Raw genomic sequence first — 18924 nt, forward strand, 5'->3', positions numbered from 1 at the left:
TTACTACTTCTAGAAGTACACACAAACAGGAGCTATCACGTTCCTTTTCTGGGGACTACCAATCAGCCTTCTCTCCCGGATTCAGGTTCTAAATACCATCCAAGTATCAAGAAAAGGAGCATTTATATTAGCGGTTGGTTTTTTTTTTCCAGTTCTACTTTGTTCACAGCTCATTTCAGCTGACCTGACTAATAACGGCAACTTCCAGGAAGCAGCTAGATTTAAAACATTATTTTCCTTGGGTCAAGGCAGCAACTGGACATCGTGTCTCCCCTCCACATACTAGATCAGGGAAAGGGGATAGGGGGAAGGGGCGAAAAAGTAAAATCAGGTTCAAATATTGACTGCCTCTTATGCCAGTTCAGTCACCGCTATTAAAGGAATCCTTCAATAGCTTCCACTAGATGCCAGAAATTGCAAATTTATTTATTTTTTCAAAACAAAATATCTGATCTGATTCTATTCAAGGCAACCTACCTCCACCCCATCACATACAAAATAAGGAAACCTGATGGTACCCTCCTTCAGCTGCAGACAACATAAAATGATCCACACTTGTAGAAGAAAAATGAGGATAGTTACGTATATTGATATGGCACACAAACTCATTGACATGACAGAAAGGCTATCCACTGCCAAGTGAGGACTACTGAATCACATCTGCTGTTGTGAAAGCAAAGGACCCTCCTCCCTAGGTCTTTTCAGGGATGGTTCTGAATGCAGACATTGCAAGACCTTTCTCTGCAGGTAGAATTTTCTAATATACTACTTTTCTTCGAAACATTTTACAGCTAAATAGAAGAACAATGGACTACAAACACTCTTGTTATTCCATCTAAAACAACTAGACAGTAATATGACATCTATTTACACTGCTAAACTGCACTGTGAGAACATATTTTTTTAAAAAACTAATAAAAAACCCCCCAAGAGCCATCTTTCTACCTTAAAATTAGTGATTGCTTGCATTCAGAAAAACTTTCCAGGAAACTACCCTGGCATAGCAAGGGGAAGGATGGTGATCTGTGTACCTAGATAGGAAAGTAAATGTCCATAAGTCATTCCACCAAGGCAAAGGCCACACCTTCAAAATTATTTTTAAGACACTGCTTTAGAGATTGATTTTGAAACAACTCTTACCTACTGCCTGAACACGTTTTGTAGTGACAATTTCCCTAATAATTTTCGTTCAACAGACAATATTTTTGCCAAGTATGAAATTTACCATACCTCTATGTTTTAAAGTTTCAATAATCTGCAACTATTTTATCTATAAACGAGTGGGTGAAATAAGAGGGTTATCATGTTCATCCAGCTGAACTTAACAGTTATGACCAGAAATTTTAACGTCTCAATAACATTAGAATTAGTAGCCAAAAACCCCTTTAACATTCAGTAACAGGAATGTTTTTTAGAGAGAGATAGAACTACCAAAAGATTTTCCTTTTAACAACCAGTTATTATTTCACTAAACACTCAACAATGTCATTAGATGGCTGGCAAATACACTAATAAATTCGTCATTTGAAAACTCGAACAAATGCAACCAAAAGCAAGCGCTAGTACTAATCAGTGGATCATCGGTTGACTTTCTCCTGTCACCACTCAGCTGCACAGCTCCTAAGCAAGCGTATATGCGTGATTATCAATTTCTTACGGAGGTGACTCCTTTCCATTTACAGGATCTGTACATTTGACTGTTGATTATAGACAAGCTTTGGCAGGTTCCTGTGGCAAGCAAGCTTGGAGTTAGTTCAGTCCCGCCTTCAGAAGGGAGACTCATGAAGGACAAAAAGATTTAAATAAAAATGGAGAGGGGGAGGAAAAAAAAGAGGAAAAAAAATTAAAGGTACAAAGGCATTTGATGCAAAATGTCAATCTCTAATAAAAGAGTAAAATTATTTTTAAGCTTTGCTACCCCCGTGTACAGTCAATTCTGCTGCTCACGAGTCACTTCTACGGAAGTTATATATATTAAAAGCTCGGTATGTTACCTAAGCCATTTTTGACCCCACATTGCTGACTGCTGCTCGGAGGAACAGACTCTACAGTTTAGAGTAAAATTTGATTGTTGGAGGGCACAGAAGCGACAAGAGCTCTCTTCGATAGCTTAGATGCTGAGGTAATGCTGAATGAAAGCAGTGGACGCAAACAAATGAATCGTAGCTTCAGGCTGGAGTAATATCAGGTGCATCTCTACACCCCGAGGGCTCAACTCCTACACTTCTTAAGTCCCTCCCCCTGAAACAACCTCCTGCAGTTTCACTTAGAGATCAAGCAGAGAACAGGTACTTCTCTCTCAGCAGTGACAGCTACAGCTTACCACCAGTGATCACCTTGAAGGTTTCAGACACCTATGTATCTGGTAAGTACATTTCTTTAGAGCATTTTTTTTCAAAGAAAGCGTGTTCACATTAACATCTAAAAAGTAAATCAGAGGTGTTCATTTTTCAGCTGTCTCAAAAGACTAGGTTGCTCCTAGCAGGTGCATTTACTGCACCAGCTTAAGCTTTCAGCAGAAAGTTTCAACAGGAGAGGGAAATATTTTCAGAGAGAAACTAACTCTTGTAAGTTTTTACAATAATTAACTCTTGTTGGTAAGAAGTGTTTCAAGCACCTTTTTTCATAAAGGAAGGTAATGTATTATATTGAAGAATGACAAAAAGCTGTATTGCTTAAAAATGCTATGTTTAGTCTGCCAACTATTCTTCATACAGCAGCGGCAGGTTAATCTGAAAAGCTTGTGTGAAAATAAGGTGCTCCACTTCAGTTCTGATTTATTATTTTTGCCAGCTTCTGGGAATTTAGCACAGAGAATTGGATTGTTTTGAGTTATCCTCTCTCTAGTTGATTAAAGTGTATCAAGACACTGACTTATTAACTTAATATTTACGAAGATTTTTATTTCTTATCCACGCTGCCTAACCAACTTATTTAATCTCTGTTTCTGTACTTCCTCCCACACGCACGCACACAGGCACACGCGCACACTCACACACAAGCACGCAGTCCCTCTTCGGTCTGTGCCTTCAACACATATTTCCTTTCCAGTCCTCGCCAACCCACTCCTCTCACCCATGTTTCCTCCTAATTAACAAACAGTTGCGTTAAAATTTATCTTTCAGTTTAAAGGAACTGGAAGTTTAGAAAGGAGTGGTAGTTAATCACTGGAAAATCTCAGCTAGAATAAAACTCACAAATCTTGTTCTTGCAACACTCCAGGTAGGTGACAATGGCATGTCCTTGAGTTATGCAATAATGCCACATCACAATATTTTAATTATAGCATGTCCTTCAAATTGTTCCACCCCAGTGAGTACTCCTGGTCAGAGAGATCAACATCACCAAAAGGATACTGCAATAATAATGGAGTGTGCATGACAAACTGTTACGTAGTTTGCTAAAGCACTGTCCTAAAAAGAAATATAATTACCATCCCTGCTTGTAATAAAAGACATTTTGAAATTTCCTCTTTGATCAACTGGGCATCTTAAACAATTTAGACTACTTAAAAACCTAAAAAACAACATGTACATATATACATATGTGTGTGTGTATGAACACAAATGTGCATATATGTATGTATATACTTAGACCCACGTACATTTTTGTTTATATATTTATATACACACACACACATGAACACAACGTTAAATGATACTGCTTTCTGAACTTGCTAATATGTTAAAGGCAAGGAGGTAGCAAGAACATACTTTTAAAATAAGAAGGAAGAAAATTTGCAGCTACCAGCCTCAGCCTGGAAAGGGCGACCGATGAGACAGCCGTGAGGAGGTATACTATTGACAAGAAACAAACAGCTACGACAACCTCAAGTTTAACCAATATTATCTGAATAATCTGTTCTCAATTCAAATATAAATAAACAATACTGCTACATTTCAAAACTAGAAAGAGAAAATTATAATAATGTATAACTCTGCATTTCTAAAATCAGGTATACAGGAAATAAATTCTCAATCTAAAAAAAATTGCATTAAAACTATCATCCTGCTGCTGAAGAAATCTTTTCTATTTTTAAAGAATATCACAAGTTATGACATTCAAGTTTCAGGAAAAAGCAACTACTGATTTTGATTTTTTTTCTAATACTAAATTTTAATTTTGGTAGCATAAAACATACATTGTACAACTGGAAGTAACTAACATTATTTATACAGAGACAGTTTTAATTGGCTGCACCCACTTTAAACCATTAATGCCTTTTCCAGCTATATGTGTGAGACGAAATAGTTTTAATTTTTTTTAATAATGAAATATGTATCTCTGCCAGATACCCCTGCATTTTACTTAGAGATTGGAGGAGAAATTATCCTTCCTGTCTGGGATTAGAAATATTTTATTGCTGCCATTTTTAAACCATAAGTAAAAAAAGGGAATAAACAGTAAAAGAGAGAAACAGAACATTCATATGGCTGACACTAATTTTACAAAAGGGTAAACAACTCTTTAAAATAAGCTACTCGTTCTGCTCCTCTCGAGTCAGAGCAGCCGGTTCTGGGAGCACTAGTGTCTGCAGGCTGAGCAACCAAAACAACCTTTTTTTTAAAAAAAAAAAAAAAAGCTGTAGTAATTCCCTCCTGCTGTCCACCTGGCAAAGAAGCGCCAATTCTCTAAATTTCTAATATTAAAACTGCAACAATGCATTTTATCTTATTAAGAAACGATAGTTAATACTCTGTTGAACAGGAATAACTTGAATCAAAGCTAAATACCAAGTACAAAGTCGGGGTGGGGGGGAACAGGACACACAGGAATTTTCATTATTAAGCAAAGGAAAGCTAGCAGAACAAGAAAATCTAATTAACATCTCTTTATTATAAGTGCTGCACCTGAATGCAAATTCAGACTGTTATCATAAATGGCTCAGCTAAGAATGCAGTGGAGTTTTGACAACAATATTTTTTTCAAGAATAATTAGCACAAGTACTTCCAAGAAGATATAAAGAACAGCAGGTACAAACTGACTTGACCAAGTCCATTACAAACTGTCCACGTTAGTTATACATCATTAGTGAAAAATAAATGCAACGAGCTCACCTAAGGCAGAGAAAAAAAAGACCAGTTCCCTGTCTGGACCTCCCCTCCTACACCTCAATTATTTTTTTTTTAAATGTAAAAACATTATTCTTAATCTTTCAAAGGAATTCTGGCTATCATTATTTAAAATGCTTTTTAAATACTGTATGTTTCTTTTTAAACTTATTGAACTACCATTTTAACCAGACTCCAATGACAAGACTTTAACATGCTGCTGTATAAGTCTTTTTTTTTTTTTTTTTTCTTCATTGTTACAGTATCGGTATCCAACTCAAACAACCAAATAAAGCTTTGCTAAAACCTGAAAATAAAAAGCCACTTCTCTACACATTCCTTGTTCTTTAGGCTATTGCACATTTAATCATTTTTAAATTTAAAAGAAAAAAAAAACCTGATTGTTTTTTCTACTTACAGAGCAGCTTTCCATTTTTCAGGGTGCCTTCACTATTACTATTTTAACAAAATTAACATTTCTATGACATCAGAAACAACATTTAATACAATTTGCTAGAATTACTATACCTGATGAAACAAGCAGCAATTCTGTAGCTCTGCCTTCAGTTTTCGTAACGTGTTGCATGTCATTTTCTATTAAATAATCTCTGATTTAAGAAATGCAAAACATCTCTAACTAAAATCTCACAGCATGTAATTACCAGCAATTCTTTTCATAATCTTAGTATTTTAATACTAATAATTCAAACTTCTATATAAAAAGCTTTTTTTAAAAAAAAAAAGTATATATCTCAAGCTATCTAGTCACGCTTACAATTAGTATTCCTGTAGTTTCGGGTAACACAATAGATACAGTACGTGGTTTTGCAACAGTCATCATTTTGATAATGATGCTTATAGTTCATGATGAAATCATCGGGTTTTAGATCTCTGCCATAACACATCCTATAAAATCATGAGAACTTCACTCTGAGAGTTTCTCACGCCTTCAGAATCAGTGAACATAATGGAACAAGCTGATACAAGCCCTCCTGACTTATCTACTGAGCAAATCATTAGGCTGTATAAAGTATCCACAACCTTCGTTTTTCTGAAGAAAGGCAGATAGATCATTCTCCTATAAATCAATTGCTGTCAGACACTTTTTTACCTGAATTAATACACTTGTGCATCCGTGTTAACTATATGCAACATGTAAAGCGCTACCCAGCAGAAGAATGTGAAATATGTTTATCAAGCAGAAGATTCTATTAGTCAGATATTGCAGTACTCATTTCTCTTAATTGAATTAGGAAGAGGAAGAAAATTGGTGTGGTTTTATCCTTCGAGAGATTGGCCACTTTTGAGGTATCCGTTGAGATTAGGCTGTTAGGAAATGCCATGCCAGGTGAAAGAGGGGGTTGGTCAGTCTCTGAAAGAGCCAAGTCAGCTACCCAAGTGCAACCAATCCACTCCACCCTCATTTCACCAAAGCAGGAAATTCCCTCCTCTCTCTCCGCAACCGGCCCGACAGGCTTGCCCCATATCCAGCTGCTGCCAGGACCTGCCTCTTCTCATCCTACCCACCTCCACTTCTCTCTCAATAGCTCCACCTAGATTTCTACTTTCATCTTCTGAATGAATGTGCCTTCAGTTTTCAAAGAAACCTCCAGCGAGCCGGTACCAGTGGCGGATGACTAGCACCGCTGAAAATTAAGCCGCTTCTGTGACTCTGTTTAGGTGCGGACAGATGTCGAAGTCTAATGCATGTCTATCTCAACTCTGGCATCTAGCATTTGTGTTTTGTTTAAAAAAAACCCACAACACACTGTAGGTAATATGAGGGAGAATATGGTTAAAAGAATGTATTTGGTTGTATTTAGTTCCAATGTTCCACCACAGCTAATTTTAAACTTTGTGTTACAGTTCCTGCACTGCCAGTTGCAAAAGTGTTGTTTTCCCGCACCCCCTCTTCCCTGAGACGCCACGGGAGTTGGCTTCCTCTCTTCACCTGAGAAGGATTCTAGAAACCTGAAAAACTGGAAACATCAAGAGGCTAAAACAGAGGAAAGCTAACCACAAGAAAGTTTTTATAAAGAATCATTACATTTAATTGTTTAAAGCAGGGAAAAAAATGAGTCTCCTCAAAGAACGTAAACCAAAGAAGCCTCACTACATCCCAAGACCACCAGGAAAGCCTTTTAAGTACAAGTGCTTTCAGTGCCCCTTTACCTGCAATGAGAAATCCCATCTTTTTAACCATATGAAGTATGGCCTCTGCAAAAACTCGATTACTTTAGTATCGGAGCAAGATCGCGTTATTAAGTGTCCAAAGACCAGTTCCTTGGAGCCCAAACAGATCAATCAGCTCGAACCTACAGTCAAACCAACTACTTCTAAATCTGTCACAAATGGACTGTCAAACCTCGATTCAAAGCCTCAATATCCTTTTGCAAAAGAAGATGCCAAGGAAAATGTTGAATTACAAAACCAGGCAACAAACACAGCAACTCAAGGACAAAAACCTACGATTCAGAAGGAATTAACCCCTGCCAGTACTACAACAGAAAGCGCTATCAGCATGCAGCCCCTTTTGGACAGCATTGTAAGGCCCTCGGCATTCGTTCCTGTAGGAGAACACAGAGATAGTAAAGGCCCAGAAACTAGTGAAGTAGCTGAAATTATATCGCTCTCTAACAAAAGTTCGCCTTTTCACACTAAGTCTGCATTTCACGCACCAAGTCACCCATGGAAAGCAGGCTCTCCTTTCCTCCCAGAGTTTCCACATAAAGTTGCTCCCACGAAAGGCTTTGGTTCCATTTCACCTTACATGCAACCGATGATTCCTGAGTACTCACCCCATTTTTATGAGCACAGGCTGGCCATCTACACACCTTACTTGCTTCCAGGTAATTCAGAGTGTGAAAGCTCTGCTCTGTCTGTCTATGGCACACAAGATCAAAGACACTTTCTTCCCCACCCTGGGCCACTTCCAAAACCCATAAATCCGTCAGCGTATGAACACTATCGATTGTTCCAACAATATCATTCTGCTCCTCCGATACCATATGGATTTTGTAGGCCAACAGATCCTCCATTTTACAGATTTTCACACGTAGCTGGTATTAACAGAGATCAAAATTCTCATCTAATGGAAGAAACTACCTTGCTGTATCCAGCTTCTTTAAGCCCATCCCAACAATACCCTCTAAGTTCACATAAAAAACAAGCAGATTATGAAAAAGAAATGACATTATTGCATGCCAAAAGCCATTCCAAAGACGACCAAAATGAAAGAGAGAATGCTAAAATGAGCCCTCTCGCAGGAAGTGCGGCAACGGGCTCCCCTGGCAGACCCAGCCCGACCAACTTCACTCAGACAAGCCAGGCATGCGAAGGCTTATTTGACCTCTCTAACAAGTCATCTTCCACATCACTTGGCAAGTATGATCAACCAGAAGAAAACTTCACAGCTTTCAGACCTGTGAGAAAAAGCACTGATCAACCCACTCTACTTCAAAGTGCGCAGACGCAGCAAGATAGAGGAGATTCACCCACCAGGTAAAATAATAAAATAACTTTTGGAATTCCTGTCAGATGTACTAGGGACACACAAAGGTAGCTACATTTCGCACGGTGCCCCTAAAATATATTTAAATTTATAGCACTGAGATAACTTGTTCAATATTAACTGTGCAAAACATGGTACAACTCTCAGTCACTATAGTGAATAGACCACTCATTTGCCTTAAGTGTGCCAGGTATTTCCAATGCCATTACCATGCACGTGGCTGTATAGTTCAGGCAGTTACCTGTATTACAGCATGTGTGTGGTGAAAGGGACTTGGGGGAGTTACAGGAGAAACAATAAAATTGTCAGCCTTCTAGCCAGATTCTTTTTCTCTTCTTCCTGCCCACTTCCTCAGCCCCAATTTAAGAGAGTAACTGATGGTGAATTCTCTTTTCTCCTCATTTCTTTCAGCATTAACGTCACAGATGAAGATCCCCATGCACAGAACGAATGCCATAACAATGAAGGCTCACTGTCCAACACGGAAGAAGACACAGGGATAGCTCCCCTTAATCTTTCAAAAAAGGCTGACACTAACACAGGACCTACTCATGAGCACACATACAAAACCACATCCAAAACAGAAAGTCAGAACTTTCTAGAATTGCAAGACATGCCTCTGAACCTCTCGGTAAAAGATTCCTGTAACACAGTAAGCCTGAAAACATCATTCCACAGTCCGTCTCACGATAATGGTGCTGCTACTTCTTCAAACACTGAAAACGAAACCTCCGGAGCAGATGCATGTAACCCCAAGAACCCTATTAACAGTGCCTGCGACAAATCATCTTTCACAGCTCACCGTAATGAAGCTCAAGACTTAAGAATAATTGACAGCTGTGATGAACAGAAACAAACAGCGGCTGTAGCTCTCTGTCAGCTAGCTGCATACAGCCCTGGCAAAGTTAGAATGGACAACGAAGGGCAGAGTCCTCAGGACAGTAATGCTTCATGTACAGAGGCTACTCTTACTTCTTCTGATACTCAGGATACTCAGTGCAATCAAAAAGTAAAAGGACAAAAAAGGACAAATCAAAAAGAATCAGCAAAATCACAGCAAGGCACTAAAAGAGTTAGGCCAAATGACTGTAGCAGAGTCTTCACTTTAAGGAAGAGAACAAGAGTATCTTAATACTTCACTTTCCGATGAGTTTCTGGTCACAGAAGCTAGTTACCAGCAACACAGTAAAATTTCTACGAACCGCCTCTTACTGGGTTTGGTCCATGATGAGATACATTCAATCTCTCCCATGTAAATAATGTTCATAATTTTATATTAATATTTTAAAGTAACTGACCTTTCCCTTGTATAAGCTCAGATTTTGATGAGTGAATTTTTGCATTCATTACTAAAGCCAAAGTACATTAGATGAATCTTTAAGGTTTTTTGCAACTGTATTAATGTAAAATAATTTACAACTTCCTTTCTTAAAATATGTTTAAGCTCTAGAAATAATATTGTTCAGTAACATACTGTCATAGTCTTTTCCAGGCTTAATTTCATTTAAAAGGGTTTTTTTGTCTTTTTTCTTTGAAAAACTTTTCCTTTCACCGTGCAGTTGTTTAAATAAGCTTAAGATTAAACATGGCTATTTAGAATTTACTGTAAAAACTGATTTGCATATGAATGCACTTTGCCATTATGCCATAATACAAAAGAACAGACCAAATTTTGTTACTCGGAGGCAGACGCCAGTTTAAACAAACTGATCCAAATCTTGCGTAAGCAAGCTTTTCTTATGTCAACTAAGAACACGATTCAAGTTAAACCAAAGAAAGTCTGCGTCAGTTTAATAAATGCAGTTTATGTTCACCTTTAACTGAATCACTATGAAAACAATACTGAAAATTCGAAGATCTAAACAATTTAGGTGCCTAATCCTCTGAGGTTGGACAGACTCTGGGCAACCTTCAAACTCCAAGCCTAAAAGGTTATTTATATAATTTATTTCACCTGAGGCAAACTCCTGGTGAAAGTCTTCTTTCAGTATACATGTATCACTAATTATCAGTTTCGGTGGGCTTCTACATACGTCCTAAAACTATTTTCTGCTTCTATAACTGTGTATATAAACTTGAAATTTTTCAAATAAATCTGTGGCCTGTACTTAAAATATATGGAAAGTCATTAATGAACACAAATACATTCTCTACACTATCTGTAGCACATATTTTGAAGAAAAATTTCAAAGAAACTGCTAGCTAAAATTTCAATTTACAGGTAGAATTTGGCATGGAATACCAATGGACTCTGAAAAAGGAGCTTCCTTCAGTGAAGGAAGTTCATGAGGCAGATCAATTCACCCGTACTTCTGCTCCATATGACAAACCTCAGAATTCCCTCTGCCTTAAAGCTTCTACAAAAGGTTTAACTAAAATAAGGCTGTTTCACTGTTTATAAAACACCTTGCATAAATTTGCACAGTATGCGCTACCCCAGACTAAGTATTATTCACTCAAAACTATGGATATACATTTCTCATAGATTCATTATTTAGATGAGAAACATCCTCACCCGCCTAAACATTACTAGTAGGTATAAACCTATGAAAGGAAGCAGAGCTGCATGCAATGCAATGTAGAGCTCTCAAAGTTTTTCTTCTAATTTTTTGTGTTTTGGTGTTTTGAGCTGACAGCTCAGCCTGAGCGTTCTAAGAAGTTTACCATTAAAGCGTAAATTACAGGGGTTAAGTTTCTGAGTTAAGAAACATAAAAAAGGGTAACATCACTGATTTTTAATCTTTCATAGAAAAAGATTACCAAAAGACAAGAATATCAATCTGAGTTTGAACAAAGTGAACATGGTAACAGAAAGAGTCCAATTAACTCAAATTACAACAGCAACGCAGGAAGAGAGTACGATGTATCAAGTTGTGCATCAGTACCTGATGAAACAAGGAGAAAGTTTTTTTTCAGGCCAAGTTCAAAGCTTCAAGCTTAGGGACATATGCTACCACATCCATAATTTCTAAACATGAAATTACAGAGTCTAGCGTCGCCACTGCTGCACTGATTTCTGGAAGCAGAAAGGTTCATTGTTTCCCTTATCCATAATTTTAAAAATCTGATGCATCGTTTTTGTTGTTAATTAGTATTTCTTTAAATCAACAAGGAAACACTTTTTGGTGGTTTTCCATACAATTCAAGGATTTATTCTTCACCACCTCTATATAAATATTGTTCATAAAAACAAGTTCCAGTGGTGAAGTCTACCTCATCTCCATTCCTGGAATTCAATAAAAACTTGGCTGAAGGGAATGATGAAGGTTAACTACTCAAACCATTCTCCATACCTTTTAACCTGAATTCTGTCCTTCCTAACAGAAATCTTTCTAACTCAATGTCCCTAAACAAATTATTCTAGGGCTCCAGTTCCTTCAGAATAAGAAAATTTGTCCTAATGCTTATCTGTTCTCTTGCTGCAAATTATACCCATTACCTGTAGTCCTGTTCTGGCCACTGAAACTAGCTGTCAAAAGTAAAGGTTTTCTTTCAAGAGGAAGAGAATAAGCTTTCAGCTTTGTCTTCTCTCAACCAAATCATCTTAGTTCTTTCAGTCTTTCCCTGTCAGTCGTCTTTTCTAACCTCCTCATGATGCCTGCTGCTTTAGGCAAGCTTTCTTTAAATAATCTTTCAAGTGTCATGTCCTAAGATGAGTACCCCAAGTGTCATAATTTTAGTACCAAGTGAGATGGAAGGATGAACTCTTAAGTCCTTTCCTGTGTAACAGCTGCCTAGAAGTGACTCCCTGTATCTTGACTTGTGTAGTGACTTATTCTAGCTAGGAATGCTACTTGCGCTTGTCCTAATTTCATACATAATTTTATTAAGGACAATTTGAACATAAGTCTGTCTTTCAAAGTACAACACAGTTCCTCTTAACATCACTGTGTTAGCTTTTCTTCCAACTTCCAGAATTCATTCCCATTTCTTTCTCCAAATTATTATTGACTTTGAATTTCTACATGAATAGTGGATTGAATAACTTACATAAAGCAAAACTGAACAAGACAGACTTGCAAATTAAACTAGGTCCATTAAAGCGAAAGGAAAAAAACAACAGAGAAGGGACAGCGCCAAGCGTGCCATTGCTATTCTGCAGCCTAGATCTGCTCAGCAATAATAAAGGTTTGACTTTGATGAAGATATAGCATGATCCGTCATTACCAGTTATATTCTTCATTAGCTGCATTCCATTTTGTGTCCCAGTCTTTCCAAATTCTATCCCTACAAATTCAGACTATCCTCTTTTACTCATCCTTCAATAATATCACACATTTCTGCCTTCCGTATAACTCATCCTTGAATATCAGATAACCAAAGGAGTTGCAGTTTAGTCAATATTCTGATCTCTGATTATGTCTCTTACCCATCTTTTTATATAATGACTGTTGGAATTCCTAGCGCTGTTTTATTAAGAAACTTCCAATTCCTATAAAATCATTCATACTTAGGCCTTAACGCTTATCTCTTTCCCAGCAAGACCTTGCTGCCATGATTGTGTTCCCTCCTTCCCTTCCTCCCCTATCTTAGCTTTATATTCTTCCACCCCAGTAACAGAAGGCTACATCTTATGCCATCTGACAAAAAATTGTGTATAATCCTATGTATATTAAAATGACTGTCACAGGCAGCAATGTATTTTCACTGCAACTCTGTGGAAAAAGAAGGGTGCGAAGGATACAACTATCATCCCCATTCTACTTACATAAAAACTCAACCTAAAAAGTGAAGAGATGGTTTCACAGCACAGGTCAAGTCACTGGCAGAGCAAGGATTCACTCCTGTCCTTTGCAGTCCTCTGCAACATCAAACGTGCATGAAACTTCCAATTTAGATTTAAAATAATCTATTACATGAGGCTATCCTGATAGCTTGATAGAGGTGTACTGTTTCAGTTTTGTTAGAACTAAAATAGAGGCTTATGTTTGGATGACTTCCCATTCTTAAAGTTGAGGGGTTTTTACCTGTTTAATCTTCATCATACAAGGACAAAAGTAATTAGAAAAGGGAAACCAACTAAGGGAAAGTGTTTGGGAAACCCACTTTTTGTGCTAGCTGCACAAAAATTCTCACGTGCAAAACAGACACTACATTGGCATGAACTCTTTTCATGGAGACAGAATAATAAATTGTATTAAATACCATATTTTACAGTTTCTTCTAGAACAAGTCTTCAGATCAGAAGACTTCAAGATCTTCAGAATAGAAAAGATCTGGCAACTGAATTTACTAGCACAAAATACCAGCTTTGAAACCTTTTTGCTGTAGAAGTGCCCAACAGTGGATGTGTACTACTACATAATGCTTTTGTCCTTTCAACTCTAGAAAAAATTGACCAAAATCACAACACAGAGGACTACTACTTTCACATTAATATCGCTGTACTTCGATGTATGTTAATACATACAGAATATACAAAGAAACAATTCCTCTGCCCTGTTATTTTTCTTTCCATCCTGATATTTCAAAAACACATTAAAAACTTAAACAGTTCATTGTATAAATTACACAAAATTGGCCTCTGAAATTTAATCAGAAACATATGCTACTAGCTTTAAAGTGCAAGTTAGTCATCAATTACTTAATATAACCTATTTAAATAATGACACTGACACAATATAGAGACATACAGAAGTATTTTTATACAACTGTAGAAAGAAACATGGGAGGGAGGAAGAAAGAAGAAAACCCCAAGAAACTAATTTCATTTTGGAACAAAAAATTTATTAAGTATAAAAAGACACACCCCACGAAAATGCTTTTGACAGAAGTACCTTAAGTATCCCCATAGGCATACTTTTACTCTAGAATTCAACGCTACAGTCATTATTCAGCACAATCATATCAGCAAATTCCAGTCTATTGCCACACGTTCAATCTCTAATACTATAAATTGTTAATCATGAACTTACTAATGTTCAGCAGCTACAACTCACCATCTGAAATTCGGGAAGGGAGTAACAATCCTCTTCTGCCTAATTCAGCCAGAGCCAGGCATCCACCATGCCATGCATTGTCTGTTTCCTGGAAACTAATTTTAGAACAAAGACAAGTTTCGTTAAGACTAGCCTTCCCTTTTTGGATTTCATTTTTCATGGTGAATTCCTAATATTTTAGAAGACATGTAATCCAAACCAGCATGTGTTATTAATCCTGTCAGACTTCTAAAATATACAAATGACAAGTTGAACATGTTTTCTTTCCCATGTTTTCTTAGAGTGGAACTTATAAAATAAGCAGAAAAACCCTGCTTATCAATATAAATGTAACCTCAATACAGAAGAGTACAATACCTGAAACTCATCCAGAAAAGGAAAACAACTTTCTAGCACACTGGCAAAAGATGCAGATTTACAGAACGTGCCCAGAATAACTAATGAATTTAATGCCAAACACAGTCCTTAACTAACAAAAGAGGTTCGGGTGATAGTTTCCAATAAACACATTATATGAGCAGTGAGCAAACAGTAGTGTTTATTCACCTTTAAAAAAACATAAAACAAAACAGAGCAATTTGTAGTGAACGCAGCAAAAAAACATCAAAAAGGCTACACTATTTTTAGTGGATTGAAAAGCGGAAAGGTTGCATACTGCATGAATAAACACGCAAAAAGTTCATTTTGTATTGAACTAGAGATACGAATCTAAGAATAAAACATTGAACAGACAGACTAGGTCATATCAAAGCTTCATCTCTCCCAGTATCCTGTCTCTGACATGGATCAATAGCAGATGCTTAGCCAAAGACAAAGCATAAAGGATCATGCCCTTTTCAGCCTCCTCCTAGCTTTGGCAACCAGCAGTACGGAGACTTCTCAAGCCAGAGGTTGCAGCCACAATGTCATATTTAATAACCTCTGATGGGACTCTCTTCCATTAATTTGTATAATCCCTTTTTGAACTCCCTTTACACTTTTGGCTTCTATAACATCCTATGGCAATGACTTCCACGGTTTAATTATAATTGCTTGAAAATGTACTTCCTGATGCTTCCCATTTCTCACATTATGAGAGAGTGAACACTAAACAATTACTTGCTTTCCCTCTTTCTTTCATATTTATGATGTTATATATCTCCATTATATCCTTCTGCTTCTTCTGTCCACTTGGAAGAATCCCCATCAGTTAAATCCCTTTTCAGTGATTCTGTTTTGTTATCCTTTCCTAATAATATCTAACACTCCATTTGCCTTCTTTTTTCCAACAGCTGTTGAGCATTCCACTGACATTCTGACAGAACTATCGGTGACTTCAAGACCTCTTTCCTAAGTACCAATAACTGTTTTATAGCTAACTGCATTTTCGCTAAGTGCATAAGTTTACATTCATTAGACATTATATTTCATATGTCATTTACTGTCTAGCTACTTAACTTAGGCTTATATAACATTTCCTTTTCTGTCACCTTTAGTTTTCACTATATAAGCTAACTTAAACAACCAGTTGATTTCCTCAGCCCATTGTTCACCTTTTTTCCAGGATCCTTTATGAATATGTTGAACAGCACAGGGCTCATACAGACCCCTGCAGGACCACGCTGATAATCTCACTACCTTGTGAATAATGATCACTTATTTCTTCCCTGTCTCCTGTCTTTTAATTTATCTACATATAAGAAATCTTTTCTTCTTATCCCAAGAGATATAACTTAAAGTGCCTCTAATGAGCAACTGACTGATTTTTATTTTGGTCACTAGATATTTAGTTTAAAGAATACAGAAGAGATTCCCTTTGTCCTTGTCTACATTTGTTCCCAGGTGTTTCTGAAGAAAGCAGGTCACTCAAGTACTGGTTGGATTACTCATCCCTATGACTTGAAAAACAAGGAAAGAAAACACAGTGAGTACAGGTCTTTGAAGCTCCAGGGATAATTGAGATCAGCAGCACCTCTTAAATTAATCACAGTAATGCAGTGGAAGTAAGTATCAGCTAAGCAGATCCATTCCTTGCAGCTTTTTAAGACCTTATACCTTTTTTTTTTTTAATGTGCTAACCTTTGAGCTGCTATTTTTAATTGTACTCACAACCAATATGAGAAGAGTTTTTAAAACTGAGTACATCTGAGTGACAAACTGAACATTACCAATATTTTTTGCCAATAAAGAAATTATTTTTGTCATTAGCTTAGTCTAAAACACTGGTTTAAATCTTAAAGCTCAAGTACTCAATGTAGACCTGATGAGCAATTTGATATTAAAAAAAAGCATATGATACTTGTTTAATAATTTAGTCCTTCACATGCTCTACATGGATGCAGAAACAAGGCATCCAACAATAAAGTGCATCAAAAGAACATCCTAGCAGCTGTATGTGATAAAACCGAAGTTTCAGCTAGCCCAAAAGCCTCTCTGACACGGCTAACAGTACATGCCTTAGGTACAGGACAAGAACAAGCATATTGCAACACTCTCCAAAACATTTCCAAACTCTGACAGATCACGGACGAGTTTGCAGGAAAGAAGAATGTTTTTTTTGTTCAGGCATATACTCTTAGCATCCACAACATCCTCCAGCAAGACGTTTTCACAGTTTAACTATGTGCTGTGTGAATAACCACCACCTTTTCTTTATTCCAAACCTGCCACCTGATACTTCAGTTTGCTCCTAATAATCTAAAATCTAGAGGGCAATCATTTCCATGGCGTTCATGATTTCATAAAGCTCTATTATACCCCATTTATTTATTCCTCACTCTTCCTAGATGTTTTAGCCTCCCCTCACATAGAGATGGCTTCATACCTCTGGTGTTCCTCAGAACCCTTTTGAATTTCCACACAACGCTCAAGACATGATCACAACAGGAGTTTTTAAAGCAGCAAGTTAAAGAGCATTTTTTAATTTTTATTTTCCCTAAGTTGAACTTCAGTCCTTCCGTATTACTTTAGAATGGGGTCAAGATGAAGGATTAGGAAAAATTTCTTTACTGAACACCCTTAGCACATCCATGCCTTAGAAGATTTTGAAATCTGGGGGAAGGGCAACAAAATTTACAGATTTTTAGCCCTGTCTTCCTAACTGTTGTCCTCCTGTTTCATAACCAGACACGTTTCAGGTGCATGTAAAGCATGAAATAAGATTTTTACCTAAAACAGTCCAACAGAGACCCAATCACGTCATCTGCTAATTCTTTTGGAAGTCTTCCAGTTATTCTACCAATTCTACAGAAGTTAAAAGAAAGAAAAAAAGGCATACAGTGATTCATTAGTACTGCATTTGATGAATAAGTCACATCAAAAATTGTTACTGGAAACTTACAAGATGACTGACTTAAAGACGACTAAGCACTACTATCCTTACACCATTACCCTAAAACAACAGTCTCAAACTTGAAGCAAATACTACACAGCAGCGAACTTAACACAGAAATCACAGAATCAGAGTGGTGGGGGTTGGCAGGGCCCTCTGGAGCTCATCCCATCCCACCCCTGCTTGAGCAGGCACCCCCAGAGCAGGGGCACAGGACCGCGTCCAGGCGGGGTGTGAATGTCTCCAGGGAAGGGACCCCACAGCCTCCCTGGGCAGCCTGTGCCCCTGCTCTGGCACCCGCTCAGGGAAGGAGTTATTCCTCATATTCAGGTGGAAATTCCCGTGCTCCAATTTGTGCCCATTGCCCTTTGGCCTGTCGTTGGGCACTATTGAAGAGAGCCTAGTCCCACCATTTTTTAAAGCAGGAGAGAAAAAAACATTTTGAGGAAATGGTACTTTACACCCTTCAAATCAAGTCTTATCCAGAATGTTTCTTTCCAAACCTATCTGAAATTTTCCTGAAGCCTAGCCCAATTTCATATCAGAAGAAGATACCAACATTACTTTATACCGTGAGCTGTGCTAAAGCCATCTGAAGTAAACTGTGAATATTGACAATACACTCAAATTATCAATCATGGATAACAACATAGAAATGCAATCTGATGTACACCTTAGTTTATTAGTTTAGAGTAACCATAAGAAACCTACCCTTTTGCTGCAGACCACCTGACAATAGTGTCTTTGTCTTTCAGTCCAACCAACAATTGCTCTGCAGATAATTTTATTTAAACAAAACAGATTATTCTCATTTAACAACAGAAACATTTCTTAAAATATTCCAGTTTATTTTCCTCTTAGTTTAAATAAAAATATTTGTATCTAGATTTCTTCTCTTTGTCACACAAGTACGACTTGAAATCAAATAAACAAGAAAGATGTCAAAAGCATTTTCTAAAGGAGAAAATTGGTTTGAAATTTTAAGTACTGCAGAAGATTCAAAATGGAGGTCATGTTGCTTTTTTTTCAGTGGTTCATTAGATTATTCAGTTATAAAAGTCTTCTGATGCAATTTTTGCCTATTTATTTACAGCATATCCCCCAGCAAGCTA

At 37.2% G+C, this 18924-nt stretch overlaps 2 protein-coding genes across 6 annotated transcripts in view; one reads left to right on the plus strand and one right to left on the minus strand.

Moving 5' to 3' along the window:
- The window catches only part of TBCD (tubulin folding cofactor D), a 131372-nt gene that overhangs the window by 88145 nt on the left and 24303 nt on the right, over positions 1–18924 (minus strand). For all 4 annotated transcript variants that reach the window (XM_075111043.1, XM_075111040.1, XM_075111042.1 and 1 more), the window contains 3 exons: positions 18524–18584; positions 17650–17724; positions 14503–14597 (listed from right to left, as the gene is read on the minus strand). In XM_075111043.1, coding sequence (XP_074967144.1) covers positions 14503–14597; positions 17650–17724; positions 18524–18584 — 231 coding nt within the window. The remainder of the gene's footprint in view (positions 1–14502; positions 14598–17649; positions 17725–18523; positions 18585–18924) is intronic.
- On the plus strand, positions 1983–11246 carry ZNF750 (zinc finger protein 750). 2 transcript variants are annotated; one of them, XM_075111044.1, is made up of 3 exons: positions 1983–2365; positions 6919–8553; positions 8975–11246. In XM_075111044.1, the coding sequence occupies exons 2-3, from the start codon at positions 7127–7129 to the stop codon at positions 9693–9695; spliced, it is 2148 nt and encodes a 715-aa protein (XP_074967145.1). In that variant the 5' UTR covers positions 1983–2365; positions 6919–7126; the 3' UTR covers positions 9696–11246. The 2 variants fall into 2 exon arrangements, with proteins under 2 accessions (XP_074967145.1, XP_074967146.1); XM_075111045.1 differs by lacking the exon at positions 1983–2365 and having other exon boundaries at positions 5136–8553.

The sequence above is a fragment of the Phalacrocorax aristotelis genome, chromosome 16, assembly GCF_949628215.1.
Source record: "Phalacrocorax aristotelis chromosome 16, bGulAri2.1, whole genome shotgun sequence".
NCBI classification, from domain to species: Eukaryota; Metazoa; Chordata; class Aves; order Suliformes; family Phalacrocoracidae; genus Phalacrocorax; species Phalacrocorax aristotelis.